Here is an 18,995-nt window from a genome sequence, read left to right on the forward strand (position 1 = left end):
GTTGTTTTAGGGTGGAATGTTCTGTATATATCTATGAGGTCCATCTGGTCCAATGTGTCATTCAATGCTCTTGTTTCTTTATTGATTTTCTGCTTTGATGATCTGTCTATTTCTGAGAGAGGTGTGTTAAGATCTCCTACTATTAATGTATTTATATCAATATGACTCTTTATCTTGATTAACAGTTTTCTTATGTAATTGGCTGCTCCCATATTGGGGGCATAGATATTTACAATTGTTAGATCATCTTGGTGGGTAGTCCCTTTAAGAATGATGGAGCACTGGGTTTTGTGCAAAAACAATGAATACTGTTACGCTGAAAATAAATTTAAAAAATTAAAAAAAAAAGAATGATGTAGTGTCCTTCTGTATCTCTGACTACAGTCTTTAGTTTAAAATCTAATTTGTCTGATATGAGAATCACTACCCCAGCCTTATTTTGAGGCCCATTGGCATGAAAGATGCTTCTCCATCCTTTCACTTTCAGTCTGGGTGTCTTTAGGTTCAAGATGGGTCTCTTGTAGATAACATATGGATGGGTCCTGTGGTTTTATCCAATCTGCAACCCTGTGCCATTTTATGGGCACATTTAGGCCATTCACATTGAGAGTGATTATTGATAGATACATTTTTATTGACATCGTGTTACCTTTGAAGTCTTTCTTTCTGTAGATTGTCTCTATATTTCTGTTCAATGCTATTCTTGGGATTTTTCCTCTTTTATAGAACCCCCCTTAATATTTCCTGCAGTGTCGGCTTGGTGGTTGCATAGTCTTTTAAGCCTTGCCGGTCTTGGAAACTCTTTATCTCTCCATCCATTTTGAATGTCAGTCTTGCTGGATAAAGTATTCTTGGCTGCATGTTTTTCTCATTTAGAAATATTCTTAGTGATGTCATGATAAATATCAGTCTGGTATTTGAAATGTACCCAATAACCAGGTCAGGTTAACTTAATTAAATTATATACAGATTAACCTAACTGATTGGAGACTGATGTTTAAACTTTGCCAGGAAGAAGCAGCTCTAGTAAGAATTAGAAAGCTCAACATACAATTAGGAATGCTTAGACAATTATAGCTATGGAAATATTAAAATTTTATCTAATAAATCTTTATAAATTTTCTGTAAAACATGGAAAATTAATTTAATATAGCAACTATAAAAAACCACAAAGTCCTATAAAAAATTTAGATGAGTATAGTTTCCCAAATGGTTTTTCATAAATAAGCTACAGGAAATAATTAATATTCTTTCTATTCTGAATACTTCCTTGGTACATTATACCTGAGCACATCAGTCTTCTTAAATAAACACTAAGAATAAAATTAATAATTAAAATATTAAAAAATAATAATCTTAAATTTAAAGAAAATGTTTTAAGAAGACTTAAAGATGGCGAGTAACTTCTAAGAAAATAAGTGAAACGCATTAGGAAAAATACATAAAGATATTCTCCTCTAAAAATGTCTTTAAAAGTGGTGCTTTTTCTACATAGCAAAAATTGAGAAAACATTGCTCCAATCAACTGGCGTTTTACCATCTCATCGGTCAGTTAATATTTAGATACACAAAATAAATAACAAATAAGATTCTCTAGATTAATGGCCAAACTGAAGTATGCAGACCATGGGAATTCAGAGCAAGAAAGATTAACATGAAGTGGTAGAGGTACAGAAAATGTCAGAGAAGTCTGGACTTGAATTGAGCCTTAAAGGATGGGAAAGATTTTTAAAAGTAAGATTTCAGTGTATATCAGAAGATGATTGGGGCGCCTGGGTGGCTCAGTGGGTTAAAGCCTGTGCCTTCCGCTCAGGTCGTGATCTCGGGGTCCTGGGATCAAGCCCCGCATCAGGCTCTCTCCTCGATGGGGAGCCTGCTTCCCCCTCTTTCTCTGCCTGCCTCTCTGCCTACTTGTGATCTCTCTCTCTGTCAAATAAATAAATAAAAATCTTTAAAAAAAAAAAAAAAAGATGAGCACTTGATTATAGTAATACTAGATCAGCAGAAATAGGTGGAATTTTTTATTATTAAGTATAAATCTGTTTACAAAGTTCTGACCTAGACTTCCAGGCTAAACAGAACTAAACTATATGTTAAAAGATGACTGGTTCTGGGGGCATATACTCCAGCCCCTGCACCACCCCTGCTAAGGCCTGGGGGTGGGGAGGAGGTTGGGAGGAATGGTGCCTGTAATTACTAAACACAAATTCAATTAAAAGATGATTGACTAGCCCAATCTTAAGAGGAAAGCTAGCAAAAAAAAAAAAAAAAGAAAGAAAGAAAGAAAGAAAGAAAATGGAATCCCTGATCTCCTAGGAGGGGTACAGTTTGAAGGACACTACCAGTTATAATGAGATAAAAATACAGCAATTTTAATAAAAATTAGTAAACGAACTTAAGATACCCAGTGACCAGGACTTGATACACTGGGGGAGCAGCCAGAGGACAGGAACAATGAGAGGCAGGAGGTCAAAGACTCAGGGCATGGCTCCAGCTAATTCTCGTGCCTGGGACCCCACTCTCCACTGAGAGGAGGTTCGTGGTCACCAACCCAATAAAATGAACTTCAGAAGGATGGTTTGTAAGTTATACACGTTTGTTTCTTTGGTTTTTTTTAAAGATTTATTTATTTGACAGACAGAGATCACAAGTAGGCAGAGAGGCAGGCAGAGAGAGAGGGAGAAGCAGGCTCCCCTCCAAGCAGAGAGCCCAGTGTGGGGCTTGATCCCAGGACCCTGAGAACAGGACCTGAGCTAAAAGCAGAGGCTTAACCCACTGAGCCACCCAGGCGCCCCAGCTATACACGTTTGTTAGCAAAAAAGGGAGCCACTTTCTTGAGGACTTGAGGAAAACAGTCCCCACAAGAGGAAACAGAAAGCACAAGGACCTGAAGGGGAAGAAGCTTGGCGTGTTTGTTCGAGGAACAAGATGAAGTGAGAAAATGCTCATGAAACAGCCAATACGGTGACGAGTGTTCAACACAAAGAAGGCACTTGATGGCTGTTAGTTCCTTTTCTCCCCTTCACTTTTTAAGATGTCAGTGAGTCTCTGCCACTGAATTTAGAAAGAGATAGAAACTCAGAGGGGAAAAAAGAAGAATACTTTAGAGAAAGAAAAACACGTACAGGACCAGAATGGAGCCAGAAAGGGAGAATGCACAACTCTTATTAGCAGTCAGTCCTTGTCCTCAGGAGAGAAGAGCATGCAAAGTAACAACCGTGAATGGCATGTTGTAATAGAAGGATGAACTGGGTGATGACAACACAGGAAGGACACTCACTTAACTCATCTGGGGAGGCTTGGGGCAAGTGATCCAGAGGCTGGTGTCCCGATGCTGAGTCTGGCCTTGAAGGACCTCTCATAAGGACTCCATGTACAAAGCCAAGACAAGACAAGTGATACCTACCGTCTCCACCTGCAGCCATCTTCTCTCGTCGCCTGCTCCCTCCCAAAACACTTTCATTTTTATGTATAGCACTGACTTCTGAAGACCTTTCCTGAATTTAGTATGTCTGGCTCCTTCACTTAATTATATGCACTGGAGAGGCTGGGACTAACTCCCTGACCTCTGGTTGGTACCTTGGTTCCATAGGCATGGAGTAAATATTAGGTAAAGAACGCCACCTATTTAATTTGCTGGATAACTTTCTACAAGGTTTACTCATCTTCTTTGGGTAAGTTGATCTCTCAGTAAGGAAGAACATCACAACTTTAAGGGAGGCAAAATCCCTGAATGAAGTTCCTAGAATTTTAAAAGATCCAAGGAAATTGAAAGAAAAAATTGCATTAGGACTCTACTTTGGCAGCTTGTGATAAAAAGACAGTTGTGATTCCTGAGTACTAGTGGGCCAATGATCTATGGGCCTTCAGACCACCCCCAAGGTAGGGCAGATCCTGAACATATCCAGCCAGACTCTCTCAAAGACTCCATGAAGAGGAGGAACAAACAGCTAAAATCCACGGAATTTACAAACGGATCTGAGTGGGGAAAAAGAAAAAGGAAGCAAATGTAACTATCCACATTTTCTCCTGAAGTGGTCTAAGAATCCTAAAACCGTTTTGTGCAGAGAAAAGCGACCTCATGTGGAGCCAGTTAGGTGGGAAAGAAAACCACAGCTCCTGCTTGGTCTGCTGTGGATAGTCTCACTTGCCTGCACTGCCCTCTGGTGGACAGTTGGCCACCAACTTTTATACCCATTTTTCTAAGTGTGTCGTCAATCCACTTACTTTGGTTTGAGCCTGCTGGTGCCACTTACTGATTTAGGGAAGGACTACAGGGAGGCAGGTTGGAAGGGAAACCAAAGAGTTCTGCTGTAACATGCCCAAAGAGGTCAAGTGAGAACTTCTGAGACTGGAGCTCAGAGGAGAGATCTTAGGATGTGTCAACAGCACATACATGGCCTTCAAACTCATGGGACTAGATTAAACCTAGTATGAAGAGTGAAGATAGAGACAGAGCCCCCAAAACACTAGCTTGAAGCACTCTACATAAAATTATTCAGAGGCTGGATATAGATAAGGAACCAGGTTGGAAGACTGAGAAAAATGGCCAGCGTTTTTGGAAAAAAAAAACCCAGAGCAGCATGGAATCATCAAAGCAAAGGGAGGAGACCATCTGGGAAAGGAGGAAGCCATCACATCCATATCGAATGCTGCTGAGACTGGGCAACCGCTCTGGAAAACAGTATGGAGGGTCCTCAAAAAGTTAAAAATAGAACTACCCTACGATCCAGCAATTGCACTACTAGGTATTTATCCAAAGGGGCACATGCACTCCAATGTTTACAGCAGCCATGTCCACAAAGAATAGCAAAAATATGGGGACAGCCCAGATGTCCACTGACAGATGAATGGATCAAGATGGACTACTACTCAGCCATCAAACATCTGCACAACATGGACGGAGCTAGAGGGTATTATGCTAAGTGAAAAAAGCAGAGAAAGACAAATACATGATTTCACTCAAATGTGGAATTTAAGAAACAAAACAGATGAATGTAGGGGAAGGGAAGGAAAATTAAATAAGATAAAAACAGAGAGGGAAGCAAACCATAAGAGACTCTGAACTCTGGGAAACAAACTGAAGGTTTTTGGAGGTGCGGGGGGAGGATAGGGTAACTGGGTGATGGGCATTAAGGAGGGCACTTAATGTAATGAGCACTGGGTGTTATATGCAAATGATGAATCACTAAGTTCTACCCTTCAAACTAATAATATACTGTATGTTAACTAAATTGAATTTAAAAAGTAAAAAAAATTTTAAGGAAATTAAAGAGAGAAAAACAAAAAATGCTGAGAGGTCAAGGAAGATGAGGACATGGAAGTGCCCAGGGGATCTAACAATAGGATCTTTTGAGTGGCCGTTCTGTGGGCAATTTCAGTGATACGGTGGGGACAAAATCTATAACACAGCCGTTCAAAAAGCAAATGAATAGTCTTTTGGATAAAGACAAAGAAGTGAACACCTCTGTTCCTTCCAAACACCTTACTAAAAACTACAGTAGTTTTTTTATGTTCACTTTTTTTTTTTTTGACATAAACCCCAAGGGCAAAGAGAAGAGTAGAGATAGCAACCACAAAAATAAAAAAAAGTCATTTGAAACTTAAAAGCATGCCCAAAGAAAGCTGAACCCTAAGCGGACAGTGGAGAAGTCAAGAAAGAATCCAATTTACACTACAGAACTCCCAAAAGGCATGGAAATTTGTGGCATCTCTTATCTCTGGTAGTGGGAGTGTAAAATTTCAGAAAATTGAAGATAAAAAGAAGATAGCTCAAGCTCCTAAAGAGGAAAAAAAAAAAAAAAGAAGAACAGGCTTCAAACCAAAGATCAAGAATGGAGTAATATTATAAATTCTCAACAGCAACACCAGAAGACAGGAACATCACATCTTCAAAATTCTAAGGGAAAATGCATTTCGATCTTTAATTCAACATTAAATCTGTTAATCAAATGTGAGGCTGGGATAAGGACATTTTCGGAATGTACAGGCTCAAAAAAAGCACTGCCCATGAACCCTTTCCCATGAAGCAACTGGAGGAGGGACACCACCAAAATGAGGCCACACATCAAGGAAGACGAAGACACAGGATCTGGGGAAATGAGTCCATCCCAGCGGGACTGCCTGAGGTACATACACGGGCCAGTACCTACGACCCAACACCCGCTGGGGAAAACGCTTGTGTGTGTGTGTTTGTACATATGGGAGGAGCAGGGGTTGGCAGGAATGGGGGTAAAGAAGTAAGATACCCCAAGAAAGACACATTTAAATGCCCATTAAGATGGAAGATGATCTGAGCTGGCCCTCCTCTGAAAGTGAAGTTTCACTTTTCAAGAAAAAGCTTAACATTTCAACATGTAGCTTTAATGGTGGTGACTTGGTATGAAGATAAATGTGTTTCTAAAATATATACATGAGCTGCAAATGGAATATAATAGGTAATCCATTTAACAGGAAGTTCAGTATCTACTAACATTATTATCTCCTTTTATAATGACAGGCTAATTAATCACTCACTTTTCATCTGAGGGAAGAAAATCAGCTTTCTTCAAAGAGAAGAAATTTTAAGGTTGCCTGACAGCTTCAATTAATGTTAAACTTCACTTGAACTTTCAGAATAAAGATTTTATGTTTTAAAGATCACCATGAAGTTACCTCGCACAATCTAACAGTATTACAGGCCTGCCTCTTCGCCTATTCCAGCAATCCCACAATCAGTAAGGGAGCTCGAAAGAAATGAGCCTCTGAGGGTCAAAAAGAATGTCTCCAGATTCACTCTTTAAAAAAAAAAAAAAAAAAGATTTTATTTATTTATTTGACACAGAGAGAGAGATCACAAGTAGGCAGGCAGGCAGAGAGAGAGGCGGAAGCAGGCTCCCTGCTGAGCAGAGAGCCCACTGGGATCATGATCTGAGCAGAAGGCAGAGGCTTAACCCACTGAGCCACCCAGGCGCCCCCAGATTCACTCTTTACAGCTTCAGGGTTTAACTGATGGAGAAACTTCAAATCCCCATAGAAATAAGTGGAAACTTGGTCACCTTCAACCCCACCTTCTAAATCAGCTATAATCACTCTGCTTCTCTCTCCTGTTCTATATCCTTTGATTTCCTACTCCAATCCCTTAGCCAACCGTGTCTTGTATTGTTCTCTCCTGCTCCCTCATTACACAAACCGAGGCTAACATTCAGGCTAATGAAGCCTGCATTCTTCATGATGTGGTTCTTACTTATTTTATTCGATTTAGTATGATACGATGGAGAGGAAGGAGAAGCGTCCTTGAATCCTTTTGAACAAGGCAGGAATTAAATAAACAAATACACATACACACATACTAACAATTTTGAACTAGCAAGGATAAAGATCATCCCAACAACTTCACCCCTACACAAGCAGACACAAAAATCCACCACCGCTCTGTTCAGCTACCAATTTTAAACTCAACCACTACATGTTAATCTGTTAGAAAATGATCACTGGGGCGCCTGGGTGGCTCAGTTGTCTAGGCGGCTGCCTTTGGCTCAGGTCATGATCCCAGGGTCCTGGGATTGAGCCCCGCATCGGGCTTCCTGCTCAGTGAGGAGCCTGCTTGTCCCTCTCCCACTCCCCCTGCTTGTGCTCTCTCTCTCATGCTCTCTGTCTCAAATAAATAAATAAAATCTTTAAAAAAAAAAAAAAAAAGAAAGAAAGAAAGAAAGAAAAGAAAATGATCCCTTACTGCAAATGGTAAGACCTGTAGGGCATTCTATATTAAGCAAGGACTATAAATTGGAACTCATCGAAGGTAAACTGCACTTTCATCCGGCATACCTTCAGGCCGCTAAACCCACTGTGGGCAAGTCCTAGTGGCACTAGACTGTATGAGCAGTAGGGCTGCATCTGACCTTAGTTTACCTGTAAGCCCAGGTCACAGGACAGACAAGGGCAAGGGCATCATCACAGGAGCCAAACGGCAGCATGAAGGTCTGGGCGCCATAGAGAACAGGGAAGTTTTGGGAGGAAGCAGACCCTTCACAAAGCCAGAACTACAACTCCTGCATGCTATCTACCAACCCACCCCCCTTCTTCTCCGGAGACCTTAAAACCCACCTACAAACAAAAGTAACAATGAGCGTCACCTCAGAGCAGTTCTGCCCCGTTATCCTTCAAAATGAAGGCTCAGGACAAGAGGCAGCCCATCTTGTCCACTGTCTCTTTTGTTCTTTGTTCTCCTAATCCTTTCATAACCAATTAATACACTCCCATCCACCAAAATAAGAACGCCCTTATTCTGACTCATACATTTGCCAACAATGACTTTTGTCAATCTCTCTCATCTCTGCCATTCTGACAGGTGAAAATGGGAATCTATTTTCATTTTATTGCTTTAATTATTAGCAAGTTGAATTAGTTTTTTATATTCACACTTCTTTTTTGTCAGATTACCTATTCACGTCCTTGTCCTTTTTTGGTGGGTGTTTTATTTTTCAGAACGATTTACAAAACTTTTTGTATATAGGAATATACAGCTTTATTTGTTGTCAGGCTACTGATATTTTCTTTTTTAAAGATTTTATTTATTTATTTATTTGACAGAGACAGAGATCACAAGTAGGCAGAGAGAGAGGAGGAAGCAGACTCCCTGCTGAGCAGAGAGCCTGATGTGGGGCTCCATCCCAGGACCCTGGGATGATGACCTGAGCCAAAGGCAATGGCTTTAACCCACTGAGCCACCCAGGTGCCCCAGGCTACTGATATTTTCATAGGCTTTTGACTCTTTTTTACATTTATCGTTTTAAATGCTTCCTATTAGAAAAGAAAAAATCTCAATGACCTAAATTTCTACCTTATAAAGTTAGAAAAAGACCAACTGATTAATCCAAAATCCATAAGAGGTAAAAAAATAATAAGCCTAAGAACAGAAACTGATTAAATAAAAAACAACAATAGAGAAAATTAACAAAGCCAAAAGATTCTCCTTTCAAAAGAGTAGTAAAATTGATAAATGCCTAGCAAAATGGATCAATAAAAAATGAGAGAGAACACAAAATACCAATAACAGGAAAAAAGGGGAAGTTTTAGTACAAATCCTAGAGACATCAAAAATTTAATAAGAGGGGCACCTGGGTGTCTCAGTCAGTTAAGCATCTGCATTCGGCTCAGGTCAGGAACTCAGGGTCCTGGGATTGAGCCTCACATTGGTCTCCTTCCTCCTCGGGAAGTCACTTCTCCCTCTCCCCCTGCCCCTACCCCTGCTCATGCTCACATGCCCTCTCACTCTCTCTCTGTCAAATAAATAAATAAAATCTTTTGAAAAAATTAAATTAAATTAAAAAGTTTAATAAGAGATTATGAACAACTTAATGCCAATAAATTCAACAACTAAGATGAATTAGACAAATTTCTTGAAAAATACAATTTACCAAATGTGATTCCAGGGGCACGTGGGTGGCTCAGTCAGTTAAGAGGCTGACTTTTGATTTTAGCTCAGGTCATTATCTTAGGGTTGTGAGACTGTGCCCTGCAATAGGGCATGGAGTCTGCTTAAGATTCTCTCTCTCCCGCTCTCTCTACCCCTTCCCCACTAAGAAAAAATGTGATTCAAGACCCACTGTAAATCTTCACAGCCCTATAGCTGCTATAGAAATTGATGATCAAACTTTGTCCCACAAAGCAACCCCAAGCACTTTCAGTAGTAAAGTCTACCAAACATTTAAACAAAGAAATAACATCAATCTTACACAACCAGTTTCAGAAAATAAAAGAAGGAACACTTCTCAACTTATTTTATGAGACCCAAGTTACCTCTACCAAAATCAGACAAAGATCTTAAAGAAAATGATAGACTAATATCCTGAACATAAAATCCCTAGCAAAATATCAGTAAAGAATCTAGCAAAATACGAAAATAATAACATAGCATGATGGAGTAGAAAATATCCCCCAAATACAAGGTTCTCTTAACCTTTGTAAATGAACTAATGTAATCCACCACACTAAGAAAATAAAGGAAATGTCATATGCAGATGCAGAAAAAACATGGAACAAAATTCAGTATCTTCATGATTTTAAAAAACCATCAGCAAACTAGGAATAGAAAAGTATCTTCCTCAATCTGATAAAGGCATCTCTGAAAACCTACAGCTAACATCACATTTAATAGGGAGGCTGTTTTCCCCATAAGATCAGGAACAAAAAAGAAAATGTCTGTTTTTGCCACTTTTATTCAACTTTGTACTAGAGATCCCAGCCAGTGCCAGAAGGCAAGAAAAAAATAGAAGGCAACCAGATTGGGAAGGAAGAAGTGTTCCTCTCCCTAAATGATAGAATTTTTTATGTAGAAAAGCTAAGGAAATTACAAAAACAAACAAACAAAAAAACCTATTTGAACTAATATGTGAGTGTGATAAGAAAAACAACTATTTTGTGTCAAAGCCTAGGTATTTTACAGTATGATAACCCTGTTCACACCCAGAGTGTGAACGTTTAGATTAGGACCTGAGCTTAGGATTCCCACCATCATTTCCCACTTTGCTCTTCCCATACCTTTTAAAATAACTACTTAAGAATCAAGCCCACAAAAAGTTAGTGACTTCTGCTTCTGCTACCTTTTAAGTAATAGGTATTTGCTACCTTGCTCTCTTATCTCCTGCTCACTTATGACTAGGACAAAGGACTGCCCTTCCCCTAGATCATTCCCTCCCCATCCCCAACCCTGCCACCCCGCCACTTCTAAATCCTGTGACTCTACCTCCTTTGTGTAGGTGTACTGAAACTGTACCTTCAACCAAAATGACCCCGTGGGTTTCACTTCTCAAAGTGAAAGTTCAATGCTGAGTGAGCTATCTGTTGACCCCATGTGAGTGGCTTGCGCCCCCCAATTCAACAGGTCATAATCCACATATTCTTAATTCAACACACCAGCTCCAGCTTCTCAACATGATGACTTTGGCAAAGTTTCAGGATATAAAGTCAATATATAAAAATTAACTCAATTTCTGTATACTAATAACAAGCAATTGTTAAATCAAATTTAAAATCCCATTTGCAATAAATATCAAAACTTATAAAATACTCAGGAGTAGTAAAATTTCTACACTGAAAATTACAACACATTGCTAAGAGAAACTAAATATCTAAAAAATGGGTAGATACACCATGGATTAAAGGACTCTATTATATGAACCTAAAATGTATAAATTCAGATAATCCCAATTAAAAACATTTTTAAAAATTGAATCTGTCATGCAAAGTCCATGTGTTCTAAACTAACTGAAAGAAAATGCTCTCGATACACATGGTTTAAGTGTTTTTCTAGCATAATATCACCTAAAGGTAAGTTTATTTTTCTTTTCCCTTTATCAATGTTGGCTATGCTCTGTTTCTATGTTTCTTTCCCTGTTATTTTCTCCACTACTATTACTATTACAATAGAGGTTTTTGGTTTCATCTTGTTAGCTTGCTTAAATTTCTTTATGAAGAGAAGTGCCCTATGTATGAAGTAAAAATGAAAAGAAGAAAATCTTCTTGTAGTAGGTCATGTGCATGGAATTTCATTCTATATAAATCTGAATTACATACATGTGAAATATCTTAATAATTCAAATATTAATAAATCCTCATTTAAAATAAATAATTTTAATTTACAGAAATATTTCAACTGGGGCACCTGGGTGGCTCAGTGGATTAAGCCTCTGCCTTCGGCTCAGGTCATGATCTCAGGGTCCTGGGATCAAGCCCCGCATCAGGCTCTCTGCTTAGCAGGGAGCCTGTTTCCCCCTCTCTCTCTGCCTGCCTCTCTGCCTACTTGTGATCTCTCTTTCTCTCTGTCAAGTAAATAAATAAAATCTTTAAAAAAAAGAAATATTTCAATTAAAATAATAATCTTATCATTAAAAAAAAAGATTCAATGTTACTAAGATTCAGTTCTCCCCAAATGGATCTATAAATTCAATGAAACCCAAATCACAATCCCAATAGGCTTATTAGAAATGGAAAAGCTGACTGTTAAATTCATATGTAAATCCATAAGACCTAGAGTAGCCAAAACAACTTTGGAAAAGAATAAATTTGGAAAACTTAAACTTCCTGATTTCAATAATAAATTTGGAAAACTTATACTTCCTGATTTCCTATTACTATCAAGCTATAATAATGAAAACAAGGTAGTAATGCCATAAAGAAAAATAAACTGATCAACTGAACAAAATAGAGAGTTTAAGAATCAATTCACAGTTATACAACTAATCTTTAACAAGAGTACCACAGGAATTCAATAAAGAAAGAATGATCTTTTCAACAAATGAGACTGGACAATTGATGCACAGAATGTCAAGCCCTGTGGTTGCCAGCCTCCAAGAATCCTTAATGATTCTCATTTCCTGGTATTCATGCCCTTACATAGTCCTCTCCCACTAAACAGAACTAACCTGCATAACCAACAGAAATTGTGGAAATGATGGAGTGCAAATCTTGAGGCTAAGTCAAAAAAGACTTGTAGCATCACCCTTCTTTCTCTTAGAACACCCTGTCTGGGCAAATCCAGCAACCACATCATAAAGACAGTCAGGGAGTCCTATGGAAATGTCCATGAGGTGAGAAACTGAAGCCTCTAATCAACAACCAGCTCAACCTGTCAAGCACATGAAGTGAGCTATCTGGAAGCAAATCCTCGAGCCCAGTCAAGCCTTCAGATGACCGTAGCCTGGATGACATCTTAACTGCAACTTCATGAGACCCTGAGCCCGAACCACTTAGCTAAGTCACCTCCAGATTCCCGACCTACTGAAACTGTGTGAAATATTAAATATTTATTGTTGTCTAAAGCCACTAAGTTTTGGAGTAATTTGTTATGCCACAAAAGATAAGTAATACAACCACATACAAAATTATTTTAATATGAAACACACCCCTACATGTAAAAGTTAAAAGTATAAATCTTTCAGAGAAACCATAGGAAAATATCTTTGTGCTCTAGGAGTAGGTAAAGATTTCTTAGGACACAGAAAACAATAAACACAAAAGAAAAACTTGATAAATTAAACTTAGTTGAAATTAAAAACTTCAGCTCATCAAAAGATCATTAACACAGTGTGTACATATATCAGATCATCACATTGTATACTTAAAATATCTTACAATTTTGTCAGTTATATGTCAGTAATGCCGAAAAAAAATTAAGAAAATGGAGTAGCCAAGCCACTGACTGAAAGAAAATAATCACAAACATATATCACAAAGGACTTAATTCCAGATTATATACAAAACTAAAAATAAAAAATAAAAAGACAAACAGCCCAATTATTTTTAAGTGGGCAAAAGTCTTTGACATTTCACAAAGGAAGATATAAAAATTGCCAAAAAGCATGTGAAAAGATGCTCAATACCATCAGTTATTCAGGGAATGCAAATTAAAACCGTAATAAGATACCACTATACAGGCAGAAGAATAAGTGAATCTCAAAAAACTAACACCACCAAATGCTGACAAGGATACGGAGCAATGGAGATTTTCATACCCTGCTGTTGTAACCACCTAACATCACCTCTGTGACTAGCAATTTCATTCTTAGGTATTTACCAAAAGAAATGAAAACGTACAACCACAAACGTGCTTGTTCAAGACTGTCCACAGCTGGCCTGACAACAGCCTAAATGTGGAAACAGTCTAAATCAATAGGGAAAATGGATAAACCACCTGTGGAATATGTATACGATGGACTACTACTCGATAATAAAAAGGAACCAACTACTAATACAATATGGATGAACTTCAAAGACATGTTGAGCAAAAAAAAAAAGCTAGACTCAAATTGGAAAGTTTTTCAATAGGCATATTTAGCCTAAGGTTAAAGGGGAAAGAATATTAGTTGCCAGTGAAGAAAAGGGAGCAAGTGACTGGATAGGGACACAAGGCAACTTTCTGGGGCAGGACAGGGATGTGGTTAACATACATGTATACTTTCTTTCCATATTCTATAGCTTAGATTTGTGCCTTTCAATTTACCTAATCTTTAAAGAAAAAGAACCTTATAAAATAAGTGATGGGTAGGGAGTGGAACGAGTTATAGCTAATAAGGTTAATTTTGTGGGTGTCTGGGTGGCAGAGTTGGGTTGAGTGTCCAACTCTGGGTTTCAGCTCAGGTGATGATCTCAGGATTGTGAGATCAAGCCCCACATCAGACTCTGCACGCAGCATGGACTCTGCTTAGGACTCACCCTCTCCCTCTGTCCCCTTCCCCTGCAGTGTGTACTCTCCCTCTCTCAAAAATAAATAAATCTTAATAAAAGAAAAGAAAGGTAATTTTGGAGCTGGTGATAGTTATGTGGGAGTTTATTATATTATTCTGTTTATTTTGTATTTTTTCAAAATTTCCATAATAAAAAAGCCAAAAACAAAAAAACCCAAAGACACACAAACCCAATATTCTAAATTATTTGGTTCATCACGAATACAATTACTCTGTCAAATAGAGCCATAAAGGTTTCTAATCACGGATTCTCAGTTTCTATATGTAATCTGTCCCAATCCAGTTACAAACTACCTATGCCTGGTACCAGGTACCAGACCACACTCTCAATAGCACTGTTCTCTCTGCCTCATTCTTTTCTTCACTGAATGATAGTGAACAGTAGTGACAGTAGTAACAGGATCTCCTTCTTCAAGGTTTTATGAGGATTAAATAATAAAATATATGTAGACCAGTGGCTGGCATAGAAGTTCCATAGGCATTAGCTATTCTTCTCATTAATTAAACCTGCTACAGCTTTTTTTTTTTTTTTTTAATTCCTAGGATCTATTTAGTTGCCAGGAATTTCATGGGGTTTTTTTTTTCCTGAGCTATGTATGTCCTTTAATCTTTGAGCTTATTACTCAAACAAATCTTTCTGCTTAAATTTTTAAGTCAAAATATAAAAAAGAAGAGTCACATACTCTATTGATGAGGAAACTGAGGTTCAAAGATTAAATGCAGCAGACATTTCTCAGGGTGGTTGCCCTGGCCCAACCATTCCTGGAAACAAAGTCAGGATTACCAGATCCCTTGGAGCGCCTGGGTGGCTCAGCGGGTTAAAGTCTCTGCCTTGGGCTCAGGTAATGATCCTGGGATTGAGCCCCACATCGAGCCCCACATCGAGCTCTCCGCTCAGCAGGGAGTCTGCGTCCCTTCCTCTCTACCTCTGCCTGCCTGTCTGCCTACTTGTGATCTCTGTCTGTCAAATAAATAAAATCTTAAAAAAAAAAAAAAGGGATTGCCAGATCCCATCCCCGCCACATGATTTGTCCATCCAGGGCCAGATTACCAATCACAGCTGAGTCAATCAGATTTCTTCTCCTAGTACCTATGGTCTAGTCTTTGGCAGCACTCTGAGTGGGTTCTCTAATCCTGCTGTCTTGTTCCTGCCTTTCCAGAAGCTAGGGAGGTAGGTTCTTCCAGTGATTCCATGCAATGGCTCCTCCAGCATCCTTCTGATAAACTCATCTTTTGTCTCTAAGCTGGCTGGAGTTAGTTTCCATTCATTAGGTGACTGAGAGGGGTAACAACCAAGTTCTAGAACACACGTCTCTTCATGTTAGACACTCTCAACAAGTACCTACTGGAAACCTACTGTCTGCAAGGCACGGTACCAGATCTGTACTGGGAGGACTGGCAGGTTGTGACAGGAGAAGGAGGAGGGGGACTTTGCAAAGAACGAGTGGCCGAACACACTCTGGGTAGGTATAAGGAACTGAAAGCAATACAGTTTTACTGCAGAATAAGGCACATAAAGGCACAGAGTTAATTCTGAGTAAATATTTGTTGAATTGATATTAAATTAGATGTAAGACCAACAGGTTTTGGACAAATCACCTAAGGCTTTGAATGCCAAACTAAGAGATTCAGAATCTACTCCCCTCAAATGGGGGCTATTGAAGGTTCTGAGCAGAAGAGCCCTGTAATACGAGTTGTGCTTTCGAAAGAACACTAACATCTCAGCCAGTCCTAATGAATGCTCAGCTTATTAAGGAGCTGAGTTTCTGTGTTTTAAGCAGAGTATTTATGTTTCCTACAAGGACATTTACCAGGACATTGTACAGAAAACAGGCTTTATTTCAATGTCAAAATATTTCTGTATGACTTGCCTCAGAGAACAACTGAAGACATCTATGAATATTATAATTTCATTTTCTGGTCTGGATCTAATCAAATGAAGTTGCTAACAAAATTAATGTAGGGTCAACAATTTTTCTCCACTAATTGTGACCCGAGGCAGATGTGCAATAAGAACCATGTTATAACCAATAAGGGTTAAGTACCTACTTAATCTAATGGAAGACAACTCAAGTTTCATTGAATGCACCTTATAAAACACTCTACAGCACAACAGGAAGGTCTCTGGCATAAGCAATCTTATTACTATCAAGTGCAATTTTAAACACAGATCCTAAAATCACTGTTACCCCAAGTCAGAAAAGCTATACTTTATTTTTCAACCGCACAAATGACAAAGTATGTACTTCTATAAACACTATTCCATTAAATCTTTGAGAACTAGAATCTAAACACAAAAATTGATCTTATTCTACTAGTAACTGTTTACATGGCCACTCGAAGTAATAAAAAGTGTTGTAAAAAAGTCAAGTGAAAAGCAAAATGTTATCCAAACAAATGTCTTTAAACAAAATAAGTCTTCCTTTCAAATAGAGAGAGCCAAGCATTTTAGCAATAAAAGTGCACATAATTAACCTCAATCATAGTGACTGGTATGCCATGGAATAGGAAAACACACAAATTACCCATTCAAAGGTCAAAAATATTTTTTCATAGCCTTGCCTGTACTGTAAGTAGCGAACTGCAAAACGCTAACAGACTTTCTGAAAGTTCTTTAAAAGTATCCAGAAACTCGTTCAGAACTTCAGGAAGAGTTTCGGAGATACCACAGCACCTGTTTCCAGTGTGTCCCAACCGTTGCTTTTAAGTGGAAACATGTACAAGCAAAAGCAGCAGTTCCCTGGGTGCGATGACAAGGCGAAGCCCCCTCAGACACATGCCCAAGGCTGGGATTAGGGACCCAGGGAGGGGGGGTGCTGCCACCGTACCCCCGCGCGTGCCCCACTGTGCCCCACCGCGCCGGGAACTTACAGCTCTGGTCTCATACAGAACCAGCTTCTGGACGGAGCTGATGATGGGGGCGGCGGCCGCGGGCATGGTCGGAGCAAGTTGGGGCTCCCACGACAGGACACCAGGCCGCGGCCCAGGGTGCGGCGGCCTCCGGACTGCCCCAGGAGGCCCGGAGAGAAGAAACCTCAGACCTCCCACACCGGATCTAGCCAGAAAACACCACTGGGCACTAAATACACAAGAGTCCGGGTACAGCTCAGGTGTTTCCTGATCCCGGCTCGCGACCTGCAGGCAAACTCCGCCCCAGGCACGTCGGAGGCGGGGCTTCAGGAGATACCGTAGAGAGGGCGTGTAGAGGCTCCCAGAACCTGCGTGCTGCCTAGGGAGGAAGCGAAGGGCGCCATTTTTGGTGCGGGCAGGAGAAAAAGTGGGCGGAGAAAAAGTCGCGCGGTTTGTTTAGACTCTCGCTTCATCTCTGGTCCACCTCTGTGGAAAAGGGGGAGGATTTGCGACTGAATTGCTTCTTTTGAAGCGGTTCGCCGAATTGTAGATAGATCCATTCGAAGTTGGTCTTTTTTTCTCTGCCTACCTCGCCCTCTTTTTCCTGGAGACATAGAGGATAGCCCTTCCCCGACTGTCGGTGTTTTTCCCCTTGCATCGCTTTGTTATCCATTTTAACCCTTTGAGAGTCTTCTTTAAATCACCTTAAAAAAAAAATCACCTGAAGTTGGACATCGTGGACTTTGCCACATATTTGTGGCGGAGACTGGCTATTTGTCAATTCCACAAGGGGACTGGCAAGCGTAGCGTCCTGTGGTGTGGCACCGGCTTTGGAGACAGGCTTCCATTTGATGTGTGTGAACGTAAGTGAGTAGTGTACATACCGTCTCTAATCGTCACCCTCTATACCTGTGAAAAGGAATGTGTAATAAATACGAAGTGAAGTGCAAAAGTGAATACGTAAGATTTTTAAAAACGAATGAATTACAAGCCGGCCTCCCAAGAGGCCCTGCGCGAAGCCCCGCCAGGGGTTACCTAGGCAACCGGTCTACACACGCGGAGGCACTCGAGGCGGCTGCTGGGGCCTGGCGGGTGGGGTCCTGTGGGCTCCTGAGGACTGTGCTGTGGCGCGGTAAGTAGGGGTCGTAAGTCCCCCGCCCCGACGCGTTTTGTATCAATTGAATGGAACCTCACCTGCGAGGATCCCAGACTAGTTAATTTTCTTATAAAACTGAACTTTGGGTTCTCTCGGTAAAGTAATTTTCACACCATTTTCCCTTCCAACGACTAACATCTTCATTCCACAAATATTTACTGAGCACCTGCTAGAAGACTATAAGGCGTCGCCACAGCAGAAGTACTAGGTTTTCCGGGGTGGGGGGGGGGGGCCGCTGGAAACCACAGAACCCACTACTAGAGGGTTTCCCAACGGCTAAAAATGTGACGGAACTTTTAAAAACTCTGTTGAATTATAGTATAAACACATAACATAATGTGATATTCGAGATTATGTTACTTAACAAGGAGATGTCAGAGATCATATTGTAAATTTAAAATTGAGAAATTACCAAATTTTTTTAAATAAATGTTTAATTATTTAGTATTTTAATTTTCTTTCATAGTTTAGCTCAGGTCATGGTCTCAGGGTCTTGGAGCCCTGTGTCTGACTCTCTGCTCAACGGGGAGTCTGCTTCTCCCTCTCCCTCTCTGCATTTGTGTTCTCTCTCTCTCTCTCTCTCTCACTCCCTCTTTAAATAAATAAATAAAATATTTTTTTAAAAAACCTCTGCCCACAAGGAGGATTTCCCTTAATCATTATCATGTAGGGCTACCCCCCAAGTGGGATTAAAGTCTGGAAGGATTCCATTTATAGCTTGCACTAATATATCCTGATTCATCCATGATTTTTAAAAGATTTTC

The 18,995-nt window shown here is 39.8% G+C and overlaps 1 protein-coding gene across 1 annotated transcript in view; it reads right to left on the reverse strand.

The window, feature by feature from the left end:
* LOC111158261 (FIG4 phosphoinositide 5-phosphatase) overlaps positions 1-17,354 on the reverse strand; it is a 129,297-nt gene extending 111,943 nt beyond the window's left edge. The window contains exon 1 of the mRNA XM_022520179.1: positions 17,097-17,354. Within this exon, the coding sequence (XP_022375887.1) occupies positions 17,097-17,162 (66 nt within the window). The 5' untranslated portion in view covers positions 17,163-17,354. The remainder of the gene's footprint in view (positions 1-17,096) is intronic.
* Positions 17,355-18,995: the final 1,641 nt, after the last annotated feature.

Source organism: Enhydra lutris, unplaced genomic scaffold (genome assembly GCF_002288905.1).
Source record: "Enhydra lutris kenyoni isolate GAN:26980312 unplaced genomic scaffold, ASM228890v2 scaffoldscaffold58, whole genome shotgun sequence".
Classification (NCBI taxonomy): Eukaryota; Metazoa; Chordata; class Mammalia; order Carnivora; family Mustelidae; genus Enhydra; species Enhydra lutris.